Genomic DNA, 24,590 nt, shown 5'->3' on the forward strand with positions numbered 1-24,590 from the left:
GAGTGGGCCCCAGGAACCGCATACGAAACAAATATCCCAGGGATTCTTACGCAGGGGGCACCTGGGAAGAGCGCCGGGAGCGTCCCCGAAGGCTCTCCGGCCGCGGGCACGACCCGGACGACCTCTGCGGTCCCGGAGCTCGAACGCGATCTGCGTTTCCCGGGCGATGGGGGCGGGCGGAGCGGCGCGATGACGTCAAAGGGGGCGGTGGTGGAGAGGCGGCGCGGCTCGGGCCGCGGGGCAGGACGCGGGTACGCGCGCTCCGCCCGCGCTCGGACGTCTGCTCCGCCCAAAGACATCTACTGACCGCCTGCCGTGCGCGCTGACCCGGGGCGAGGACCCGCGAACCCGAGCGAACGGCGAGATCTGAAGGTGAAGCCCGCCTCTGCGGGAGGGTGCGGGGGCCAGGGGACCGAGTGCCGGCGGGCCGAGGGGACGGAACGTGCAAGGGCCCGGGGGTGCCCCGGGGGCCTGTGCACACCCTGCCGTCGCGCAGTTGCGGAGCACACAGCAGGCTAGGGCCGGCGGGCAGGCGGGTAAACCTGGGAAACATTTTGAGGGATTGGGACATTGTCCCCTGAGGTCACGGGGCAGCCGTCAGCTAGAGTCGGAATGATCAGCTCTGCCTGTTAGTCACCGCTTCCACAGTCAGAGGAAAGTTGGCTGAAGGCGACTGTTGCCGCCATCAGGATATCAAAGCCACAGCTCCATGCTGGAAACTGTTCCAAGTGCCACTTGTCAATTGTAACAGCCTAGGTACTAGATACAGTAAGCCCTCCCTTAACGTAAGCGAAAGGACAGGAGTATCACGAAGTTGTACCATAGGCTAATTGATGTGAACAAGAGTTAACTTTGTACGCATCGCACCAACCTTGTACTGAAACAGTGTTGAAGGACGCGGTGTGATTCGAGGACCTGCCGTACTACACTACATACCAGGCTAGGATCACCGTGTGGTCCCGCTCCGGCAGCACAGACGGCAAGTGACTTCTAAGTGAGCGAGCTACTGCACTCAACTCCTCAGCTCTCGTGTTGGCATCTGCGCCAGGCAGTCTGGCTGCGGAGTCCTCCCTTGCCCCAGCTCGCCCATCGTGCAGTAATGCTGGTGACCTCAGGTGGCATGGGGCCATAGGGGACCTACGGGTTGCGTAGGATCCTGGGGTTTGGGGTCAGATGTGCCTGAAACCAGCCTGACCTTGGGCACCTGACTTCACACTAACAGGCTCCAGTTTCGTCAGCGGAACGTAGTACTTGAGGTTGCTACATCACCGGGCCATCAACTGCACTCCGCGATTGCTCAGTAACTGAAGGTTATTATGATAGATCTAATAGGAGCGGAAAGAAATGAAGGGATGCAGTAGGTGTTAAAGAGGGGCAGTGAGAGGCTTGGTAACCAACTGGGTTACGGGGCCTGAAGGACGGGGGAGTTCCAGGATGACACGCAGGTTTGTAGCCAGAGGTGCCCTTGGGCCACTGGCCAGGTGAGCCTGTGCGTACAGAGGACAGGCTGGGTCAGGACTGAGGTGAAGTCGGTGTTGAACATTCAATGCATGAGGACGGCCAGAACAGGAGAGGGAGGGGCGTCCAGGAAACTAACAAGTGAGCACGTGGGTCTGGACATAGGGACTTGGGAACACTCCGTTCTCGAAGAACACGCCTGTTTACCTTGGCGCTTCATGCCCCGACCCCAGGGCCACCCACGCTCTCCCCGTCTCCTGGTCCCCGTTGTTCAGGAGTGAGAATGAGGAGATCTCCCCTTGCCTTCTGTTTGGGGAAAAGGGACGTTAGCGCTAAACGTGGTCCTCCTCTTGTGCTGTCCCTGTGGAGTTACAGTTTTTCTCTTACTTGTAACACGTCGCACTTGCACAGTTGCTCACAGATGATTTGAATAGACTGAAACACGGTCACTCAGGTGGTTCATTTTGTGCAGGCTGACATCAAGCGATGGCACCTACTTTGGAAGGGAGTGATGCTGCGCTGTTGCCAGATTTCCCCAGAGGGCCCCTGCACGCGTACCGCGCCCGCGCGTCCTTCAGCTGGAAGGAGCTGGCACTGTTCTGGGACGGCGCCGACATGCTGCGCTTTAAGGTAAGGCCAGCGGCTGGGCAGTGCTGGCCGTGCCGATTCCCAGTCGGGTCTGCTGGGCATCTCGGTTTATTGGCTCGATGGAGCTTTGTGCCCTCAAAACCAGGTGGCTTCCCCGGGCCTCGTCTCGGCCTCTGTGAGGTGTGGCTGGCCCTGGGCCCAGCACAGGCCTGTCTCCTCTTTGCACCCCAGGACGGCAGAGCCTCTGGGAATTGCCGAGGAATCCAGGAATGAGCACAGACTGCTTAAGCTTCCTGGGCCTCAGGCCCCCCCTGCTTTCAAAAGGACTTTCATCTCTGTCCCTGTGTTTCTGGGTTAGACTGTGTTTGATGTCGCCAGCAGCCTTGAGAAAACTTGAATAAGTGAGAGTGTAGCAAGGTTCTGTCCTTTGCCTCCAAATCGGCCATCCCCTGTCTCCTGCATTTCCAGAAGACCCTCTTCTCGACTTTGGAGAACGACCCCCTGTTTGCACAGCAGCGTGGAGGCGATCTCTCCATGGAGAAGTACCGTGAGCTGAACTTCCTGCGCTGCAAGCGGATCTTCGAGTATGACTTCCTCCGTGTGGACGACATGCTGCGGAGCCCTCTCAAAGTCCTGGGGCTGGTGACCTGCCTGGGCACGTACGACTGGTCCCTGGCTACCAAGGTCCTCCTCCACATGCTGGTAAGTAGGCGGCACAGGAGAGGAGAGGAGAGGCGTTGGCTTTCACTCCCTGGGACGCCCAAGGTTGCTCTGTGCGGGGGGCCAGGCGGGGGGAAGGACACAGAGATGGCATGAACTCCTTCACGTAAAATACACGCAGCGTGTGGGCTTGGGACACTTGCCTCGGTGGTTTGGTGTTTGTTAGTATTTGCTTGCTTTTAAAGTTTTCTGGGTATTTATGTGTTTGGGGAAATGTTTGTTTCAAGAGAATCAAAAGCAGTGATTAGAATGTGTGGGTAGAGCCCGTGGTTTTTAGTGAAAGGCCAGTTTTTTTCACCTGTATAGGCAAATTTGTACACCTAAGTCCTTGATAAATACAGTGCTATGGACTTAAGAAGTCCCCATAAGAAGGGAAGGTTTGGGACTGTTTTGCTTTATACTCACACACAAAAAAAAAAAAAAAAAAAAAGAAAGAAAGAAAGAAAAAGAAAAACAGAGGATAAATGGAGTCGAGGCCTGTGTCTCCTTTCGTCTCTAACATGTGGTGGGGGTGAACTTGGAGAAGGTGGCTTCCCCTTAGCTACACACCTGGTCTGTCCCTTTGTTGTCTGATGGAAAGGTGGGCTCACCTCGCCTCGATGCACCCTCCTTCCCTCCTCTCCTGTCCCCCATGCTCTTTGTAGACCCTCAGGGGGTTCAGGCGCCTTACGTCCAAGGTGAGTGTGTTGAACTTACATAAACTGCTTGGGACGGGGACCCAGGTCCCCCGACTCCCGTGAGCTCAGGACAGCCGTGTCCCTGGGCCTTGGATGTTCTTGCTGTGAGCCTCTCAGGGCTGCTCTCTCTGTCTGTGAAATGCTGTGGGGTGCAGAGCCGGGGTGGGTGTTAATGTGCACGTCACGTGTGACGTCCCAGGACAACGGTCCTTTTTCACATCCACTTGTTCATGTGACGATGTTACATTTTCAGACTTTTGGATCAACCATTTACAGCTCTGGTTCTGAAAGACACTTCAAATATATTCCCAAGGTCTTCAATATGGAGGTAAGTTTAGGGTCGTGGTGAGCTATGAGCCCACGATTTCTCACCCATTCTCCTTAGAGACTTGTGGGAAGGGCAGACTGCAGCTGGGTGGGCCTCGAGGGAGGGGTTACCTTATTTAATGGTGTTCTAAGTCTCTCACCAAGTAGCTAATGCTGTTCTTTCCAAACGTGGGTCTGCTGGATTCCTAGTACTATATGACTTTAGCTCTTTCTTATCAAAGCTAAGCTAAAGCCTTCCGTTTTCTTCTACTACCTGGGAGCAGTTGCAGCCACCATGCTGACTTAGGCTGCTGGCAGCCCATCTGACCTGCTGTTGTCACAGGCTGGGAGGTGTGGCATCCAGCACAGCACGGTGATGATTAGATTGGTAAAGCAGAGGTGGGGCTTTAATCCGTGGGTAAAGCGCTTGAAGGACAGGTGGTGGCAGGGTCCCTCCAGGAACGTGAGAAAGCGCCTTTCCTGCCTGACAGCGTTTTGTGCTTCCGTATTAGATTTTTGGATGTTTTGCTCTGACTGAAGTGAGTCATGGGAGCAACACCAAGGCCATCCGAACGACCGCTCACTACGATCCCACCACTGAGGTAGGCGGGCCCTTCCCATCGCCCTCTGGGCTCCGAGCACAGAAAACATGGTGTTGTCATGAGCAAAAAAGTAATGAGACCACAGGACCTGTCTGTATACTCGCGAGCTTGTAAAGTGCACACTGAGATCCATCGTGCTGAAAAGGGGGGGGCTCAGGAGATGAGGGCTTTCAGAGGCAAAACCTACCCCACCCGGAAATTTTATTGCTTAGAGTCAGTGAGGTAGGGGATAAAATGGGCTTGGAGGGAACTCCACTCACAGGAGGTGGTCAGGGCAGGCCTCCCTGGGAAGATGACACGAGCTGGGGCTTGGCCAGCTTCCAGAAGATTCTGCATGTACTTTATTGTTTGACATGTTGGTCATCGTTTTCCATAGGAAGGTTCTGCTTTAGGTCCTGAGAGCCAGGAATGTGCTGTGTTCAGAAATAGGGCCACCGGTGCCTTACAGGGCATAAAACGTTCAGTCAGTTCTCACTGTCACCTCAAAGATTTATGAGCAGTGAATATCAAAAAGGAAGAGACATTCTTCATGTGTTTCAGTCGCTGACTGTAATTTTCTCCTTGTGCAGGAATTCATCATCCATTCCCCTGATTTTGAAGCCGCCAAATTCTTGGTTGGCAACATGGGCAAGAGCGCGACTCACGCAGTGGTGTTTGCCCAGCTGTACACGCCGGGGGGCCAGTGCCACGGCCTGCATTCCTTTGTCGTCCAGGTGGGCTGCCCTGCGCGCTGTGTGAGAGGGGAGGAGGCAGGTTTTACCCCGGGGACGTTTGGCAGTGTGTGGAGACATTTTCATCACAGCTGTGGGCAGGGGCGTACTTCTAGCATCTCGTGTTTCGAGCAAGACCAAGGACACGGCGAACCATCCTCGGATGCTCAGGTCTGCCCCACCTGCACCCCAAGGAACAATTGTCCAGCCCCAAATATCAGGGGTGCCGACGTTGAGAGGCCCTGGGCCCCGGGCCCCAGGGCGTCAGGGGGAGGGCTCTGTCCTCCTAGCGGCCACATCAGCATCGTCTCAGACACTCACAAATCTGGATTGCCGGGCCCACCCTCCCGGGACTCCCGACTGAGCAGGTCTGGGGTGGCCGCCCAGAGTTCTGATGTGAGGTCCGGCTCGGGGGGCCTCTTGGAGCACGTTCCTGGGTCACAAACAGGAAGCTTACTGCCCAAGGAAGTGGCGCTTGGGACTGACGGCCAGGCAGGGCTTTCCTCCCCTGTGGGGCCCGTTTCCCAACTGCCCAGGGCTGCTGCAGCCTCCATACCTGGAGCTTCCAGAAGCCTGTTCTTTATGGACCTTTCCATCTGGACTGACTGGATCCTGAATGAAGCCCCACTTCCCCCCACCCTGCCCCATTCTGGGATTTTTGTTCTTTAAGGCTTTTCTGGTGTGGGAGGGGAGGGACTGTCATGGCAAAAGGAAACCATCATGTGTGTTCTTTTTTTAAATTGAGGTGTAATTCATATAACATACAATTCCCCCTTTTAAAGTAAACGATTCTGTGGCAATTAGTGTGCTCACAATGTTGTGTAAGCACCACCTCTCCAGCTGCAGAACGTTCCATCTCCAGAATACCCTCCGCATTAAGTGGCCAGTCCCACGTCCCCTCCCCAGCCCTGGCAGCCGCTCTTCTACTTCCTGTCTCTGGATGTCCCAGTTTGGGCCCTTTCATATAAAAGGAATCACACGCTATGTGGCCTTTGGTGTCTGGCTTTTTTCACTCAAATATGTTTGGAGTTCAGCTAAGTTGTAGCTTGTGCCAGAATCTCCTTCCTTTTTAAGGCTGAATAATCCATTTTATGGGTAGGCTACAGTTTGTGTGTCCATTTATCCATTGATGGACAAGTGGGTTATTTTCACCTTTTGGCTCTTGTGAATAATGTCGCTATGAACATTCATGAACAGGTGTCTGTTTGAGCACCTGTTTTCAGTTCTTTTGGGGATACACCCAGGAGTAGAATTGCTGGGTCATTTGGTAATTCTGTGTATAACTTTTTGAGGAACTGCAAGACTTTCCCGGTTTCCACCATTTTATATTCCCACCAGCAATGTATGAAGGTTCCACGTTCTTCACATCCTCACCAACACTTGTTATTTATTTTATTTTTTAATAATCACCCTAGTAGGCGTGAAGTAGTATCTTGTGGTTTTGATTTGTATTTTCTTAATGACCAGTGATGTTGAGTATCTTACCATGTGCCAGTTGGCCATCTGTATATCTTCTTTGGAGGAATGTCTATTCAAGTCCTTTGCCCTGTGGAAAAAAGCAAAGACTCCCCCCCTCCCCCCACCGGCTGAATCACACACACACATGAGAAGGCAAAGGCTGTTTACTCAGAACCGGCTGTAGCGGGGGCGGCCGCCACGGCTTGCCTTTGGCTGAGACCCCAAGGCAGGCAGAGGGGTGGGAGAGCTTCCTGGTGGAGAAAAGGGGGCTCGGGTGTCCTGATGGAGCCTGGGGGAGGCCGGGGGGCTTCTACAAGGAGGCGTCCCAGGTGACAGGCTAGGGGAGCAGGTGTGGCTTTCTCGGGTTGGTCCTGAGTGGGAAGTGGGGACAGAAGGTAGGGAAGCTGTGAGTTATTGATCAAATCCTGGCCGATTGTCACAGAAGTTATTGTTCAGCCTCCTGGATTGTCACTGGAGACGGCAGGCTGACGTCCTGCGAGTCTGACTTAGAGGCAGGTGGCTGCGGCTCTGTTTTATATGAGGTCTGGGCGTTGTCTGTACGTTCAGTCTCTCCATTTCTTAATTGGGCTGTTTGTGGTTTTTATTGTTGAGCTATGACGGTTCTGTAGATTGTCTGAATACTAAACCCTTTTCAGATAGATGGTTTGCACATATTTTCTCCTATTCTGTCGTGGTCTTTTCATTTTCTCGATAGTGTCCATTGATTCACAGAGATTTGTATTTTTATGAAATCCTGTTGATGCATTTTTCTTTGTTGCTCTGTCCTTATTTTTCAATTTACATGTGAACTACTGCAAACCAGATATGTTTTTCATTACCATTCCTTGCTTCCGTGAGTACAGGTGGGTGCCTGAAGTGAGCTTCTTAAGGAACGGGACTAGAATTCGGCTTCTTTCAGTGTTTCTGTATCTTAGGCTATAGAACCACAGTGTTTAAAACTCGTTAAAAGTTATGCTTCGAATACTCAGATGTGTTTTGTCTTTCCTCCATCCAGCAGATCCTTGCTGTGTGCTCAGTGTGTATCCAGCAGAGGCTCAGGGCAGCTTGGTTCCCTGTCCTCATGGAGTTTACCGTCCACTGAGAAAGAAAGGTTGAGACAAGTAATTGCGAAGCTATTTAATTAGAATTGTGATATATGTTATAGATTGTTAGCTGATAAGCTAGAGGGACTTTTTTTTTTTTGTATTATAGCAGGTTGGCAATCTCCAAATATTTTGGATAATCTTATATGTAAATTGACACAGTTAAATATTTTGGAGATAACTACTATAACATTAATTCTGCTTTTGAGTTTAATCAGAGTCCATTCCTTGATTCGAGAGGTTAATACGATGTTTATAATGACTGTTACCATTTATTTCTAGATGAACTGAAAACTTGCATTAGTGTTTTTCTGTTTGATCACTTGAAAATCACCTACTTTTTTTTTTTTTTTTTTAAATATTTTATTGGGGAAGGGGAACAGGACTTTTTTTTTTTTTTTATTGGGGAACAGTGTGCACTTTCAGGACTTTTCTCCAAGTCAAGTTGTTGTCCTTTCAATCTTAGTTGTGGAGGGTTCTGTTCAGCTTCAAGTTGTCCTTTCAGTCTTAGTTGTGGAGGGCGCAGCTCAGTTCCAGGTCCAGTTGCCATTGCTAGTTGCAGGGGGCGCAGCCCACCATCCCTTGTGGAAGTCGAACCGGCAACCTTGTGGTTGAGAGGACACGCTCCAACCAACAACTGAGCCATCCGGGAGCTCAGCGGCAGCTCAGCTCAAGGTGCCGTGTTCAATTTTTTAGTTGCAGGGGGCACTGCCCACCATCCCTTGCGGGACTCGAGGAATTGAACTGGCAACCTTGTGGTTGAGAGCCCACTGGCCCATGTGGGAATCGAACCGGCAGCCTTCGGAGTCAGGAGCATGGAGCTCTAACCGCCTGAGCCACCGGGCTGGCCCTACACTTTTAATATTTCTTTTTTACCTCACCACTTTTTTCCCCAACTATTTTTTATTTCCAAGGTTATAAAAAGTTTGTATCTGAATCTTTCCTGAGCTTTACTAAAACACTTTAGAAACAGGGAAAGATGATCTACATTTGGGCTTTAGCCTGTTATTTTATTTTAAATATCATTATTATAAAGTTTAATTAGGTTAGATGAAATAAATAAAAATGAGCAATGCATGCAAATAGCTAAATCCCAAACAGTACAAATTCAGTATTTCCTTAAGGCAGAGTTTCTCATCTCTTCACATGTGGGCTGGATAATTCTCTTGCTGTGGCCATCCTGGATCTGTAGGATGTGAAGCAGCACCCCGGCCTCCCCCTGGGGTCCCCCCCAGTTATGACCACCAGAATGCCTTACACACTGACACGTCCCCTGGAAGGGAGTAGACGGTGATGGAGTGACACCTGGTTGGGAATTGCTACTTTGAAGCTTTTCTAAAATAAAACGCCACGTCCTTCCTTAGCGTAGAGCTCACATCATGAGGGGCTATCTGCTAGCTATAGCTGTACTTTTTAAGGTAAGTCTATTTATTGGAAACTCATTTGGGGAAGCAGAGATTTACAAAAATAATCTTAAGCTGTTTCTCCCACCGCAATATGTACACAACCATTTCGTCATTTTATGAAAACCAGCAGAAAGTCCTGTACCGAAAGCCCCAATATTTCATTCCTAAAGTCCTCCAGGCAGCGTGTGCTAGCCAGTTCCTGGAGTAGTTTTCCAGGGCTGCCTACTGTGTTTCCCCAAAAATAAGACCTAGGCGGACCATCAGCTCTAATGTGTCTTTTGGAGCAAAAATTAATATAAGACCTGGTCTTATATTATATTATACCCGATCTTATGTTATAATAAAATAAGACCGGGTCTTATATTAATTTTTGCTCCAAAAGATGCATTAGAGCTGATGGTCCGGCTAGGTCTTATTTTGGGGGAAACACAGTAACAAAACAAAGCAGGACAGACTGGGGCTTAGAACACCAGAAGTGACTCTCCCACAGTCGGGAGGCCAGAAGTCCAAATCCAGGTGTGGGTGGGGCCTCTTACTCCCACCCCCAGGCACACTGGAGGGTCCTGCCTGCCCCTCCAGCCTCAGGGCCCTGCCAGAGTTCCTGGGATGCAGCCACATCATGCCAGTCTCTGCCACCGTCTTCACCTAGCTTCTCCTCTCTCCACGTCCTGTTTTCTCTGACTCTTCTGGGACTCTTGTCACTGGATTTGGGGCCCGCCTGGGTAATTCAGGATGATCTCATCCTGAGATCCTTCACTCAGTCACATCTGCAAAGACTCCATTTCCAAGTGAGGCCACATGTTTGGAGGACACGTTTACCCCTGCAGCGCTTGGAGGGAACCTGAGGCTCGGTCACTGGGGTTGGAACCAATCCGTTTGAGTTTCGTGTGTTTGGCACAGTTGTCATCTGTTGCTTTCTATGGTTTCTACAGATTCGGGACCCAAAGACCCTCCTTCCCATGCCCGGGGTGATGGTGGGCGACATAGGGCGGAAGCTTGGACAGAACGGTCTGGACAATGGGTAAGTGCACCGAGCTTCATGGTCATGGTGGCTGTCCCCAGGGTCTATGCTCGAGGCTCCTTGTCAGGGCTTAGGTTCCTATCCCATGGCCGCTCGAGCCTGTGATCTCACCAGGCCCTCAGTGCTGTCCCCACACCTTCCTAGGTACCTATGGAGCCAGGTAAAGTGTGGTGGGGCCACACGCCTCACCTCCACACTTGAAGGGCCGTCTCCTGCATCAGCTCCAAGGTCAGGAGGTATAAACAACCCGAGAACTGAACAAGTGACCTTGTCCCCAGGCAGGTGGCTGCTCCCGGCTCATGGATCAGGCCCAGGCCAGACAACTGCAGCTTGGTGGGCAGTGCTGAGCTGTGACCGGGACCCGCCTCCCCTAGATGAGGTCCCCATCAGCAACCTCCAGGGACTGGAGCATCCAGCACGGGCCCACGCTGATCTTGGGGGTAGAGGGTGGGGAGTGTCTCAAGTCTCTGCTTGGACCCTTAAAACAGACTGTGCCAGAGGGTGGGGGAACCATTGATTTTTACGTGGTGTTAGTTTAAGGAGAAAACAGAAGGAAATTGTTAAAAAGCAAAATCAAACACACACAGAACCCTTCCAACTAATACTCTCTCAGCATTCTGTGCGCCTCCCTCACTGACCTGTACGGAGAGCCCGTTAACTGATGTTGGAGTCTGATGGGGGCCGTCAGTTCCTTAAACCATTACTTTGTGTGGGTGTGTGGGGGGCCCCTGGCCCGGACAGGCCGTGGGGCACGTGTTGAAGTTTCACCGTCCTGGCCCTTTGTCCTCAGCTCTCAGCGAGGCAGTGATGCAATTCAGTCTGTTTGCGAAGATGGCACTGGCCTGGGGGAGGGCGCATTAAGGAGGGCGGTGCAGGAAGTGGGTGTGGTGCGGACTGTCTCTTTCTGCACTTGGAAAACGAGTCCTTTCGTGAGGTCCGTGCATTCCACTTTGGGCTCGGAAAGTACGTGTGTTGTGACTCCATGTGTGGAAGGGTCTGAGTGTACGAGTGGGGCCTGGTCAGCTGTATCCTCAGGCACCTGGTGCGGGTAACTTACCCTCCAGCTGCAATTCAATGCTACCAGGTCACATCCAGTGGGTGGCACCGCTAGTCACTGTTCACTTGGTTTCACCAATCAGAATCGTTAGCATTGCTTTGGGACAGCCTCGGAAACCCCTGCACTGGGTTCCCCCTAAATGGACTCATACGTGCACAGACAGAGCACTGCCCCTTCTGAGGTGGTGCCCCAGCGAGCACTCAGTATAGCACCGACAATAAGTGCATCCTGCTAGTGTGGCACAGGCTCTCCTAAGACTCACAACGCCAGTCACCTCTAGCATGACCCAGGGCCAGCGTGGTGACCACCCCGTAAAGGAGTTTCAGAGCAGCTCCACCGAACTGAAGTGACCGTGCCCCGTGCAACCGCTCAGTGTCAGGCCGAGGGGACATTGGAAGCAGCCATACTCGGTCCCTGAGCCTTTGAAGGTCCCTGGGCTCAGGGGCTGGGGCTGGGGTGTGAGCCACGTGTGACACAGCAGCGCCCTTTTCCCTGCTCCTCGGAAACCCCTTCGCGGGCCTGGGCGCACATGCCCAGCAGAGGGCGCACGGGTTTCGAGGACGCCGACCTCCTGGTAGGGTTTGGCGCTTGCGTGCAGTGCTCTGTCAGATTTGAGTATCCGTTGTAATTGAGTAATTTTTTGGACCGAGGTCACTTGTCTTGAAAATGTAAGTTAGATTTTGTCACTTTACAAGAATTTCCAAGTGTGTGGGATGACTCTAGGAATCAGAGGCAAACATAAATTGTGAGGGTTAGTTTTAGCCAAATACTCTGAAAGCAAAATAACAAAGACCCTCTTGAGTGAGATTTTGGCCTCTGAACCTTTATGTGCAGGGCATTCTCACATATTTGCTTTGAGGTGAGGCCGGGCGCTCAAGCCCTGGGAATCCATCTTGAAAGTGGATGGAAGGAAGTCCTGCCAGGCACTAGATGTGCTTGGTCCCAGGTGAGGCTGGGAGGTGGTGGGAGGCCCCAAGGAGGAAGGAAATTGCTAGAACATGGAGCAGGAGGCCCAGGGTGGAAGGGTGTGTGCAGCACCTGGGGGCCAGGCCTGCCACACACACGCTCCCCATGTCACACACACCACATGTCAGACACCCCCCCCCCCCATGTCACACCACATGTCACATACACCCTTGTCACACATACCACATGTCTCATACACACACGCACACCCCAGAGCCCTCTGGGGACACTGGAATTCTGGCTTGCAGCCTGGCCTACCAGTCTGACCACCATCTGACTGTTTTTGGAACAGCTATTGTGGTATACTAGTACTCAAAAGAGAATATATAAAAAAATCTTTTCAAATTATTTTCCAATGACAGTTGACATACAATACTATGTAAGTTTCAGGTGTACGGCATAGTGATTAGACAATTATATACCCTATGAAGCAATCACCCTGGTAAGTCTAGGACCCATCTGGCACCATACCTAGTTATTACAATAGATAAGATGTGAAATTTTGCTTTCAGTAAACTCAAGCCAATCCTTCTGCAAGTATAAATATATTCAGACGTTGTATCTCTGTGTGTCAAGAAAGGTGATGGTTTTCCATTCCTTAAAAAGGGAGCTTTGAGTTTACAGAACCTTCCTTTCAAGTAACCACCGGGGCATCAGCCCTGGTGGGCCTTCCCGGACCCTGCAGTCTCCACACAGCCAGTCAGCACCATCCCACGAACCTTGACCTTACGGCTCACCCTGAGACAGGGCCTGAGTGTGCCAGGCTGGAGCCTGCCGAGAGCTGGTCTGCATCCGACCTTCATTTCACAGGCGGGAGGGCAACCCACAGAGGTTGGCCTCTTGCCTGGACACCGCAGGGGCCTGGTGGCCTGGTTGAGAGTTCTCCACCTGCAAATCTCCTAGAAGCTTCCTAAGGAATTTGGGTGGGGGCTCTTCCAACCTGCCCTGTGTCCAGCCCAGGTCTTTGCTCTTCCCTGGGGAAGCTGGAAGGTGCCACTTGTCTTTCCCCCAAGACTGTCCCTGGACCGGGGTTTTGCCACTATTGATTCATTCCACGGCACTTATTGCCCCATTATAAAGGGGTGATCGAGACCCTGGAAGCTGCCAAAGAGAAGTGGGTGGCTCAGTGAGGACCATGGATGGTAGGTGGTCACTGCAGAATGGCACAGCCCTCTAATGGTACTCTGGCCTCACCAGTCCCCACACAGGCTGGGTGGAGAATCCTGGCAGGCCTCCTGGAGGAGGTGGCATCAGGAGAGAGCCTGGCCAGTGAGAGGGCCACAAGCAGACATGACCCAGCCACTGGCTGCAAGGAGGCCAGCCAGTGGGGCAGTGGGCAGGGTCCCTCCCAGGGCTTACCATGTTTTCACAGGGTTAAGATTCTCAGGTGGCAGACTGGACCCATCTCATGCAGGGCAGGACCATTCCCAAGGGCAGGACAGGCCGGAGGGGTGGGTTTTGGAAAGAGCTAAGGGGAGGTTATTGTAGTAAGTCAGACAAGAAGGGGTGGGAGCTGAAGGACGATAGTCCGTGTGACAAGGGAAGTGCTCTTTGGATCAGGTACGTGACACAGGAACTTGATTTTGTAAGATGGTTTGGATTTTTGGCACAGTTTATGAACCTCCAGTACTGGCGTGACCCTGTCCCCAGACTGTTGTGAAGTAGCCTTTCCTGGCCTGGCCTCTGTAACGACGTCGTCCATCACTAATCTGGGAGCCTGGTCTCCATCATCATGGTGTAGGTTCCGGCGCTTGAAGTGTGAGAACCAGGGACTGTCATCTTTATAATAAACAGCTGCGGTCTTTTCTGTTGAGTGACTTTCTCGATGGCCTGTGTGTGGTGTGGCGTTGGTTCTCGGAGCTCACTGAGGAGCCTGACATCGAAGTGCCCCTAGGACCCCGCCTCTGAATGACCCATAGGTGGCTGTTTTGTGTCACATAGAACCCCACCGCACACACCCACTTTCTTTCTAACCTACTTTTTTGGATAGAAAAAATTGACGAAATTTCCTGTCTGCCGGTGTTTGTTTTCTCTCCTGTTTTCTTGGTCTTTGGGGATTTGGGCACCTTGTAAGCTGTCCTTTGCTTTCACTCGATGGGGTTTCGGGAGGCAGAGGGGAGAAGGCCGGCTCCAGACTGGTGTAACCCGAGGTCCCATGCACCCCCCAGGTTCTCCATGTTCCACAAGGTTAGGATTCCTCGCCAAGACCTCCTGAACCGGACCGGGGACGTCACCCCCGAGGGCACCTACGTCACCCCCTTCAAGGTATGGTGTCTCCATAGGAGAGCCCCTGTGCCCACGAGGAGGAGGTCTGCCACAGGAGCCCGTTGGCTGGGGCAGACCGCTCTAGGTTTGGGTTCCAGTGCCACCAACGAGGAAGGGGCCACTTGGGTCACCCCACCCCAGGGTCCGGGCATGATGGCATGCTGGCCCACAGCTACCCACAGGCCTCCACACCCCTGCACCGCCCCCGCCAGCCCCATGGGGTTAGTTAGGGAGGCCCCCCCCCAATGCTGTTCCCCACGGTGGATTTAAAGGTGAAAGGTTACGTGCTGGGCCATCCACAAATCGGGCTGACAGGGTTTTTGGTGTCCAGGGCTCATTGCCCCCTTAAACCATTGAGTGGTAGACACACAGTGGTGTGGCCCTGGGCCCTCTCCAGTCATGTCCCACCTTGTAGAAGCTGACCGCCCTCCTGAGTGCGTCCTGAGCTCACCGCCAGGATGGCTGTGTCCCGGGAGCCTATACACGTCTGAGAATTCTGCCCTGACAGCAGGCCTCAGCCGATCGGAGCTGAGACAGCGTGGCAAGTGCGCTGAGAGATAAGGGGAGCAACAGACCGTGAAACCAGAAGTCATTTACACATGGAGATAAAGTGAATAGGAAAATGAATAATTGAAAGAAGGAATGCAATGGGTGAATAGAGTGGGAGAATGAATTGGAGGCTGGGAAATCCTAGGAAGGGGCAGCAGGACAGGATGAAAGACCATGAAGAGAAAGTTTGGAGAAGTGAGACGATAAATGCCAGGAAGAAAGAAGGAAACGTGGTTGGAGGGAGCCATGGGGAGCCCAAGAGGAGAAGGCAGGCGCATGCACACCCCAGATACACGGCGCAGAAACTTAAGAATTTCAAAGAGAGAACCCCGAAACCCTCCAGGGAGAGGGTGTGGCCCTGACGCCAATGGAAAAAAACTCACTTCCCTTCAGACTTCTCAGCCTGACACCAAATGCAAGTAGACGTGAGATGATGTTTTCTCCCACAGAGGAAGATGATTTAAACGTATGCTTTTAAATCCAACTAGACTGTCATTTGTACGTGAGAACGTAACAAACATTCCCCAGCATGCCCCGTTTGGAAAGGCTGCCACACAAATACCGCAGGGGATGTAATTTTGGAAGAAAAGCCCAAATAATAAGAGACGTGAACCCAGGAGAAGCCGCAAGAGGTGGGGCGGGCAGGGTGATGGGACAGTTCAGGAAAGCTCTGGGTTAAACGTACCCACAGCACCACCACGGGCCTGAGAAACATGGTGCTAGTACACCGAGATTTATAACCGAAGATTAAAACTAGATGCCCACAGGAGATTGTCTATTTTAAAGGAAAACAAATGAGCATCACACCCCTTCAAATGGTTGCTTTGTTGGGGGGAGAGGGATTCCGGGGGCTGAGGGTCCAAGGGAGGCATTTTATAAAACAAAACGTGATGCCAGCAATACAATCTTGGCCTGGGGTTGTCCCTCCCACCCCCCACCCCCTGCAGGCTGTCACACAGGCTGTCTGAGCGCAGTGAGGGTGACAGCAGGGCTTCCAAACCTCCTGGTGGGCAGCTTGCACCCCCCAGAAGCCGAGCCCTTGCTTAGCACTACTCCCTCTGCTGCAGCCCCCTCCCCCGTGGAGCTGAGCACCCCCCCATACTCCAGTGCCTCCCCACCCCGTCCCACCACGACTCACTAATGACACCTGCACCCCCTGCAGCCCAGCCGTGGCTCCCTACACCTGGAGCTCTGTGTGTGGGGGTGCCCTGGGGGCGGGGCCTCGTGGGTGGGCACTTTGCAGAGATGAAAGTAGGAACAGGTGCCCCTGCATCTTTGTGCCTCTCTCCCGGAGGTGGCCGGACATCGTCCTGCTGATGTGCCTCGTTGCTTTTCACCCGCAGGACAGCAGGCAGCGCTTCGGAGCGTCCCTGGGCAGCCTGTCCGCCGGCCGCGTCGTCATCGTGGCCATGTCCGTCGTTAACCTGAAGCTGGCCGTGTCCATCGCGCTCCGCTTCTCGGCCACCCGGCGTCAGTTTGGACCAACAGATGAGGAGGAAATACCAGTACTCGAGTACCAAATGCAGGTCCGGTTTCACAAGTATAAAGTCACTTTCTTTCTATTACACGTGCAGGTAAACCTTCTGTGTCAGACGACTGCTGTTTGTTTCCTGGGACTTCACCAAGCCTCTTAAGGCAATTCACAGAGCAGTGGATAGGAGTTACCAGGGCGTTCAGTAAATGGTCTTTCATTAAAAGGAGTCTGTATGACTCCCCAAAATAAGGAAGCCCGGAGAGCGTGTGGCAAGGCTCTGGAGAGACAGGTGTGCACACTCACTGCTCACCTGTGAAAGCTCTCGGGCTTTGGCGGGGGCCTTGCACGTCCAATGTCAGTGACCCATCGTCCCATCCTGAGAAATGACCCCAAGGAAATAAGCTGAGTGTGTAGCGCTGTTCATTGTGATGTCATCTAGAGTAGCAGAAGGGTCCCTCATCCTCAGAGGTGAGGCAGCCCGGGTGCAACCCAGAAAAGCCAATTGTCACCTGGAGAGGGGACATGCATTTTATCCCAACGAACACTCATGGTGCTTATGTGGTTCCAGCCCTTCCTCACACACCATGTGGTCAGTACTCACGCCAGGCGGCTAGAGTTACTGTTCCCGGCTTATGGGTGGACGACTGGGGATCAGGGACGTGACTCCCACGGGACATCAGTAGCTAAACCTGGCCCAGATCTTAGGCCAAGCTACACATTCACAAAGGTGAAACTGAGTGAACATTTCCGGGAATTATAACAGACTTGCCACTGGTTCTTTTAACCCTTCTTTTACTGTGGCTTTGAACCCGTTTTAATAATAAATGAGGGACAGCATAGTGTCCTGCTTCATGCTGTGTGGCACACATTGCTCGCCACCACGACTAATCCCGTGGCCTTTGTGAGGTCACCATGCATCGGACCGGGCATTGGGGTGGCTCAGCGGTTACGAGGGCCCACTTGGGCCACACTGCTTGGCTCCTAACCCCAGGTCCATCCCTGTGAACTGTGTGCCCTTGGGCAAGGCACTGAACCTCTCTGTGCTCTAGTTTTCTAATTTGTTAATCGGAATGGTAATAACCTCTTCATAAGGTGGTGGTAAGAATTAAACTCGTTCATACGTAGAAGCGTTGGCACAGTGTCAGGCAGTGAACACTCAGCAACGATGGGCGATGGGCGTGCTGATGGTGGTGGCGACTGTTCCCCGGGTCTCTCAGGCTCCTGCCTTCCATCCATGTGACTGTGGGTGTGCACAGGTCACTAGGACACGCTCCCTGCCTCTGAGGGACTTCAGGCTCTCTGTGAGCCTCAGTTTCCCCGTCTGGCTCAGGGATGATTGCTTCATCCCTCAGAGGCTTACAAAGCACCACGTACCAGCCAGTCTGTGCCACACTCTGGGCACAGCAGGCTGGTTTTCCTGGTTCCCAGGTAGACTGAGACTCTGTGCCAGGCAGCACTTTGACGAGACAGCAGTGAGAGGTGGGTGTGCAGGGAGCTGTGTGTGGGACAGTTGTGCCTTTGCGTGAGGCTGTTGGGGGGTTGGGAGAGAGAACTGGCCCGGTGAGGGCAAGAGTTCCGAGGCTGCAGGCGGCGTGTAGGACCTTCCACATTCATTGGGGGAAGCGGGCGGTGACTTCCTACCGCTCCCCTTACCCTGGCTCCCTGCTCTGCCCTTCACAGCCACCGTGAGGCGGTCGGTTCCTTGTCAGCACTTAGGTGTATTCATGCACGTGTCCTGTCCCCTCTAGCAATGGCGACTACTTCCGTACCTGGCCGCTGCCTACGCCTTAGACCACTTTGCCAAATCGCTCTTCCTGGACCTGGTGGGGCTTCAGCAAGGCCTCCTGGAGAACGACCGGAGCGCCAGGCAGGTGAGAGGAGACTGGCTTTTCCCCGCAGCGCTGTTATTATTTCTGCCTCACTGAGCGTGCACATCAGCCTTTGTCCAAAACACCAGACCATGGATTTGTGGGGGGAAGGCTCCCCCCGCCTCTCGTCAGCCGTGTCCCCACCTGGAACTCCTGGAGCCGCACTGATGTGAACGGTTCGGATGTGTGTCCACGTTCCCACTCCTCAGGAAGTGCTGGCACGACCCCTGACTGCACGCCGGGAGTTCAGCTGGCGTTCTCCTTGGAGGACACGATGGTTTTGCACGGCCCACATGACCTGCCCCTCAGTAGCTTTCATGGTTCTGATCCTTTCGTAAACAAGCACACAGAGGTCTGAATCCAGCTGACGGGATTTGCATTGACAGGCAAGGGTTGGTGCCAGAAACGGGTGTGCAATTCCACGGAACTCAGCCACCCCTAAACAAAGTCCCTTGTGAATTTCTGCGTCAGTGGCGTAACAGTTGACTTTCTGTAGCCCCCTCTTTGTCTCCTGGGCAGCCGTACAATGTGAGGCACAAGAAGTGCGTTTGAAAACGGATTAGAAATGCCACAGATTAGGAGTATGTACAACACCCTAGAAGGCCTGTGTCCAATTAGTACATTCTGGAATATTCGGCACAAACATCCAGCAATCAAGAGGCTGTGGGTGGTGCAAGGATGGCCAGCAGGGGGCGCTGTGAGCTGAGCTGAGGTCTGCTGTGGGGGTCTTTCCCCAGGAAGGCAGGGGTTAAGGAGTTTTTCTCTAGCATGAGTCATGGAAGACCTTTGCCAGCTGACACTGGAATTATTCTCCTGTTAATAATGTTATAACGTGTGATCACGCTTTATTCTTCCTGAAACTCTGGTTTAACCCAGGCACCACAGGACCTCACAGTCGCCCTTACTTGAAGTTGAAAACGCTAGTAGCACGGGTCATCTTAGGTAGCAGGTGTGTGTCTGTCCTTTTTGAGAAAAAGAGAATTGTTTTTATTAAATGCCAAATAGAAATAAGACGTGGAAGGCCCAGGGACGCTGGCTGGGGAGCGCCCTTGCGGAGTCTGCGGTGAATGGCCATCACCCTCGCCGTCTCCCGGCCCTCTCCCCTCAGAGGGGCACCACCTGGACATTGTCAGCGATCCCTTGCTTGTCTGTATAGTGTCACCAGATGTGGTTGGAACCTTCAACAGCATGTGGCTTGATGTCATGTGGGTGAACATCCATAAATGAGTCGTGACGTATGGTTCCCGGAAGTTAGCTTCCACCATCAGCCTTCTGGCCCTGGCACTTGTTTGCTGGACAGAGCACTGGCCCCTGTACCTTCCTGGCTGTGACATTGCATGAGTGTACCACGAGGTAGCCGTTCTTGGGGGACTCTCCCATTTTAAGTTAAAATTGTGTTTCTTTCTCCTGTAGTTGTCAGGTGTCTTGGAATAGATTGGAGGGGACTTGCGCCTTTGACGCTAGGGCTGGACAGACCCCTGGCCTGGGGTTGGCGCCTCTTTTCACCTGTTCTTCTTGGATTTCCTCCCCAAGGCAGAGCTCGGACGTGAGGTCCACGCCTTGGCGTCGGCCAGCAAGCCCCTGGCCTCGTGGACTGCCCAGCGGGGAATTCAGGAATGCCGGGAAGCGTGCGGAGGACACGGCTATTTGGCCAGTAGGTTTCAGAGAAGCGTGTGACAATTTCCTGTCCTTACCCCTACCGTTTGACTCCAGACCATGGGTCTGCAAGCTCCAGCCTGAGGGCCAAAGCTGCTGTCACTGGTTTCTGGGAACAAAGTTTTATGGGAACACGGCCATGCCCATTCATTTATGCATTTTCTGTGGCGGCGTCCGCACTTTATCAGCAGAGATGAGTATCTCAGCAAAGCCTGAAATGTGTACTGTCTGGCCCTGTCCGGAGCGAGTTTGCTCACCCCCGCGCTGGACCGATCCCTCCACTTTCCGATGCCTGGTGTTCCTCAAAACGTGGAGATCTGGGGGTACTTATGCAGCCTGGAGAAACGTTGTGTGGGTGCTCACTCAAAACCAGAACGGAGAGGAGGTGGTCTGTTCATTTGAGTTGTAACTTTCTGGTGAACGCCTTGGCAGTACAGTGGCACCAAGTTTTGTTCTGGTGAAACATTCTTAAATGTAGAAAAAAAAGAGTAAGTTTTTATTGGCATTGACCTGTTTGGGCAGCTGGCCTGTGGGCACCCGAGAGCCAGTCCTAGCTCTGTCACTCAGTAGCTGCCTCACTGTGGGCAATCTGCCTGACCTTGCTGTGCCTCAGTTTTCCTTATCTGTAAAATGGGGATGAGAATAGCACAGAAACAGGTCCCTGCAGTGATTAAGTGAATTAATATACATAAAGCACTTAGCAGAGTTGGGCATGTAGCATGTGCCCAGTAACTTTTACTTGCTGTTGCTATTAGAATTACTATTATCACAGTCATCATTAGCATTTGCAGTGTACCAGCAAATTTCCAGTGCCCTAATTGTAAATAACTTATTGGTAAAAATCTTGGTTACTCCAAGAAAGCCCATACACATTCCAAACAACAGAATTGGCAGAACCCTTTTGATAGTCTGACTCTCCAGAAGCACTTTAGGCTCTTGCCGAGCTTGAGCATTTCAGGGACAGCCTGTGGATAACTGCCCAGGTGAGTGGCCGCCTGTTCTCGGTGAGGTTCTGTCCCAGATGCTTCTCTGACTGTCAGGGTGGCCCCTGGTGCCCCCACGCTGGCCTCCCTCCGTTGCTTACTGACCTTTGGGTAACCATGGCTCTGCACCAGTTGCAGTTTCCACGTTTTGTCCTCTGGGCAATGCTCTTTGTAGTTTCTTTTTGTTGTTCTAAGTCATGGAGACGCTGTAAATAGTTTAGAACAAGGAAACTGAATCCTGAAACACTGCTGACAACTGAAAAAAAGGGCTGAATCAAGTGTCATTACATATACAAATGCTGGCCTCAAGCCAAGAGACCGAACTCAGCAGGGAGAAAGGTACAGCCCTTTATCTAGGCTTAAGTATATCAGTTGTAAATTATTTCTCAAGGTCACTCCCAGCTCTTCAGGGTCAGTGGTGGGACTGGCGTGGGCAGAGTCGGAGAGAACCAGGAGGTTGGTGAGCCTGCAGTCTGTGAGCGCGAGAGGCAGCAGTCCCACCTTTCACTGCTGGGTCCTCCATCCCAGCCTCACATTCAGAGAACATTCTCGTCAAAGGAAAGAGACCCTGACAATGAGGGTCCGGGAAGCACAGCTTATAAAGTGTGTGAAGGACTTGGTTTACGTAACTGGCAGGAGAGACAAGAAAAGAAAGATGAGAGTTGTCTTCAGATGTTTGAAATTTCTTGTGTAAAACAAAGGCCTCATTCAGTTGTAGAAGGCGGAAGGGCAGCCCCCGGAGGTCGTTGGCGCCCTGAGTGTCTGTCACTGAGCTCCATGGTGGAGGGAGGTTCTGCCAGGCGACCTCGGGAGGATGGGGACGCTGGTGACAGTGAATCTCTCTTGAGCGCTCACTGCTCACTGCTGAATGTTTCATGGAGAAGCCGCCCACTTTCCTTCCTGACACCCTTACTAGGCTGTTACTGCTGTGTCTGGAAAGACGGGGCCACTGGGTGGAGAGCATTTAGGGGCCCACAGCTGGTCGGGAGGTGGAGCTGCAGGGGGAGTGAGGAGCAGGCTGGGAGGTGCTTTGGCCCCATCACGCTGGGCCCAGGATTAGATTCCGGGGGGAGGGGGTGGGTATTTTTCACATATACACCCCGAGTGATGAAAACGTGGTTTTGTTGCAGTGAACCGTCTGGGTGACCTCAGAAATGACAACGACCCAAACTGCACATACGAAGGGGACAACAATGTTCTCCTGCAGCAGACCAGTAACTACCTGCTTGGCCTGCTGGCTCCCGGGGACCCAGGTGAGCAGCCACCTGCTCGCCTGCTGGCACGTGGGGGCCCAGCTGAGGCTCCACCATGCTGAGGGGTGGCCCCAGATCTCGCATGGGTGAGGGTCCTCGGACCTCTGTAGTTAGCTCTTCTCTCAAGATGGACTCTGTTAGCAGGAAGAAAAGTGTGATGGCATAGTGACTGCCCAACTTCCCAAGTTATGGCTGAGGCAGGCTGGAGAGGTTCCCTCTGTCCCTCCCCTGAGACACGTGCTGTGGGCTGGGTGTGGGCCCGTGGCTCTCGCTTGAGTGACCTATGTGCTGCTAGGTGGCGCTCGCTTCCAGAGCCCTCTGAAGAGCGTGGCCTTTCTGGAAGCCTATCCAGCCCTCCTTGGCCAGAGGTTCCAGGCGGCCAGCCTCAAGGACTGCTTGGACTCCTCAGGTAAGCACCCCCTCCCCACCATTCCCTTTAGGCCCAGAACAGGTAGGGGGGCTGTGGTGGTGGCCGTAGGAGACCCCGGACGGTGGCTTGCTGCCATTCGCTGGAGGACTCATGCATCCAGCATCTCCCTGGGCTGACACTGAGTGAGACGCTGACTGAAGGTGAAATGAGGGAGCCCCCCACCTGGCACCTTCCTGAGGGCCCCAGCCCTCGCCCACGCCCCCTGACCGGGCTGCCATCACAGGAAGCTGGGGGCTGTCCCTGAACCTTCGCTCTTGATTCTCCCTTTCGAGGGCTCTTGCCCCTACGTTGTTCACTCTGCAGACAGGTAGTTATAAGCACAGGTGTCTGTGCAGTCTTGCTGGGACGCAAAGGTGACTGAGACCTGGGTCCCTGCTGTCACGGACTTCGCAGTCCGGATGGGGGACAGCCGCGTGCGAGGTCGTCAGGGGCCTGATCAGAGGAGTGGTCTGCGAGGCTGTGGCCCCCGTTCAGGGGTGGGGTCGCTGGCACAGCCTTCTGAGGTCTCAGTGGAAAGAAAGGGCTAGCCGCAGGGGACCCGAGGGACAGCTGTCCTCCCAGGCCCATGGCAACCGCTAGAGGATTCTGAGCAAGAGCAGCTGACTGGTTTGGGTTTCTGTTGTCTGTTGTGGTGACTCACGTTAAAATTATTGTGGAAAAAAGGCGATGGATGGGGACAAGAAAGGATGGTGGCCTGGGCAGGGCGGTGGTGGCAGGAGGATGGTGGCGGTGGCAATGGAGAGCCACCAGGGCTAGAATGGAGTGGCTGGGGGACGAAGGGACAAGCCGCGGTGCTGCTTGCACATGACATGCCCCCTTGCTCGAGACTCTCGGGCCCGAGGACATCCAGTGGCTTGTCTCTGGTGGAATGCAGAGCCAGGCTGGACCCGAGCCTGTTGTGCTCCAAAGCTCAGGATAGTCTGTCACAGCTTCCGGAAGCATCTGAGTGGGCAGTCAGGATGAGATTTTACAGAAGGAACAGCTCAGCTTGGAACTGCTGCCCTGGACTCCGTGTCCCCCACCCCTAGGGTGGCTTTGAAGGAAGCGCTTCCTCCCACACGGTCCCACCCACTCTTCTGTCAAATCTCATATCAAAAATAGCTTTAATCCACAGCAAAAATGTCACTAATGTGGTCCCCTTGTCCATTAGCATTTGGTGAGCCTCTTCACTTTGTCACCCACACCTGCTTCCAGGTGCCTCAGAGACGTTCTCTGTGGGCTGAGCATGGATGGTGGAGCAGGGGTCCCAGCGGGCGGGGAGAGCTGACCCTTCTAGTGAGACCCCAAGAAACTGGACAAGCCGCCCACCTGCATGGAAGGGGACGCCAGGCTCCCCCAGTTCTGCTCCAGCCCCCCGCCCCACAGCCACGGGACTTAGAGCGGGTACCCCCCTCGCCTTGGTTTCCTCACCTGCACCCGGGCAATAACGGCTCCACTGTGTCAGGCTTTCGTGAGGATGAAGGAGCTGGTGCATGTACAGCACCCGCACGGCACGTGGCACCATGCGTGTGCTCAGTAACCACCGACAACTATTCTAAACACTTAACCTTGTCATGGTTCTAGTTGCAATCACAGGGTCATTGTCAAGGTGCTATTTATTCCACCAAACGCTGTCAGCAGAGCGCCTTTGTTACGGGAGGAGGAGACCCCAGCGTGAGCATCCCCTGGGATCTTGGGGGGCCGCTGGGTCCTCTGGGTGAAGAATGGAGAGCACGTGACATTGTAGCACCAGCAGCTGTGGCGTCTCCTGGAGAGGACACGGTGGCACAGAGCAAGGTGGCACCAGCCCTGTCTGCTCCGTCCCCATCAGCAGCCCCAGAGCAAGAGGAGACCCAGGCCGGCTGCCCCCAGCTGTCGTTCCTCCACCCTCACCCTCACTGTCGTCATCATCATTGTCATCCAGAAAACGTTTCTGCTAGCAGTTGCTGTATTTCTCTTCGGGCACCACCCTTTGTTACAATTTTTGTGCCAATCACTAACCTTGCCGTTGCTCATCTGCCCTTTTAAAGTGCCTGTAGAAAACAGGGACGCACTGGAAGA

At 53.3% G+C, this 24,590-nt stretch overlaps 1 protein-coding gene across 3 annotated transcripts in view; it reads left to right on the top strand.

Moving 5' to 3' along the window:
* Positions 1-210: 210 nt before the first annotated feature.
* The window catches only part of ACOX3 (acyl-CoA oxidase 3, pristanoyl), a 38,536-nt gene continuing 14,156 nt past the window's right edge, over positions 211-24,590 (top strand). Inside the window, exons 1-14 of one of the 3 annotated variants that reach the window (XM_074320743.1) lie at positions 211-372; positions 887-994; positions 1,931-2,088; positions 2,515-2,748; positions 3,697-3,771; positions 4,262-4,351; positions 4,921-5,064; positions 9,961-10,049; positions 14,241-14,337; positions 16,230-16,412; positions 18,109-18,231; positions 19,762-19,882; positions 21,998-22,120; positions 22,416-22,529. In XM_074320743.1, the coding sequence (XP_074176844.1) occupies positions 1,945-2,088; positions 2,515-2,748; positions 3,697-3,771; positions 4,262-4,351; positions 4,921-5,064; positions 9,961-10,049; positions 14,241-14,337; positions 16,230-16,412; positions 18,109-18,231; positions 19,762-19,882; positions 21,998-22,120; positions 22,416-22,529 (1,537 nt within the window). In that variant the 5' untranslated portion in view covers positions 211-372; positions 887-994; positions 1,931-1,944. Of the gene's footprint in view, positions 373-886; positions 995-1,243; positions 1,311-1,930; positions 2,089-2,514; positions 2,749-3,696; positions 3,772-4,261; positions 4,352-4,920; positions 5,065-9,960; positions 10,050-14,240; positions 14,338-16,229; positions 16,413-18,108; positions 18,232-19,761; positions 19,883-21,997; positions 22,121-22,415; positions 22,530-24,590 lie in introns of those variants that run through there. The other 2 variants (XM_019711493.2, XM_074320747.1) reach the window with 2 other exon arrangements.

This window comes from Rhinolophus sinicus, linkage group LG02, assembly GCF_036562045.2.
Source record: "Rhinolophus sinicus isolate RSC01 linkage group LG02, ASM3656204v1, whole genome shotgun sequence".
Lineage (NCBI taxonomy): Eukaryota > Metazoa > Chordata > Mammalia > Chiroptera > Rhinolophidae > Rhinolophus > Rhinolophus sinicus.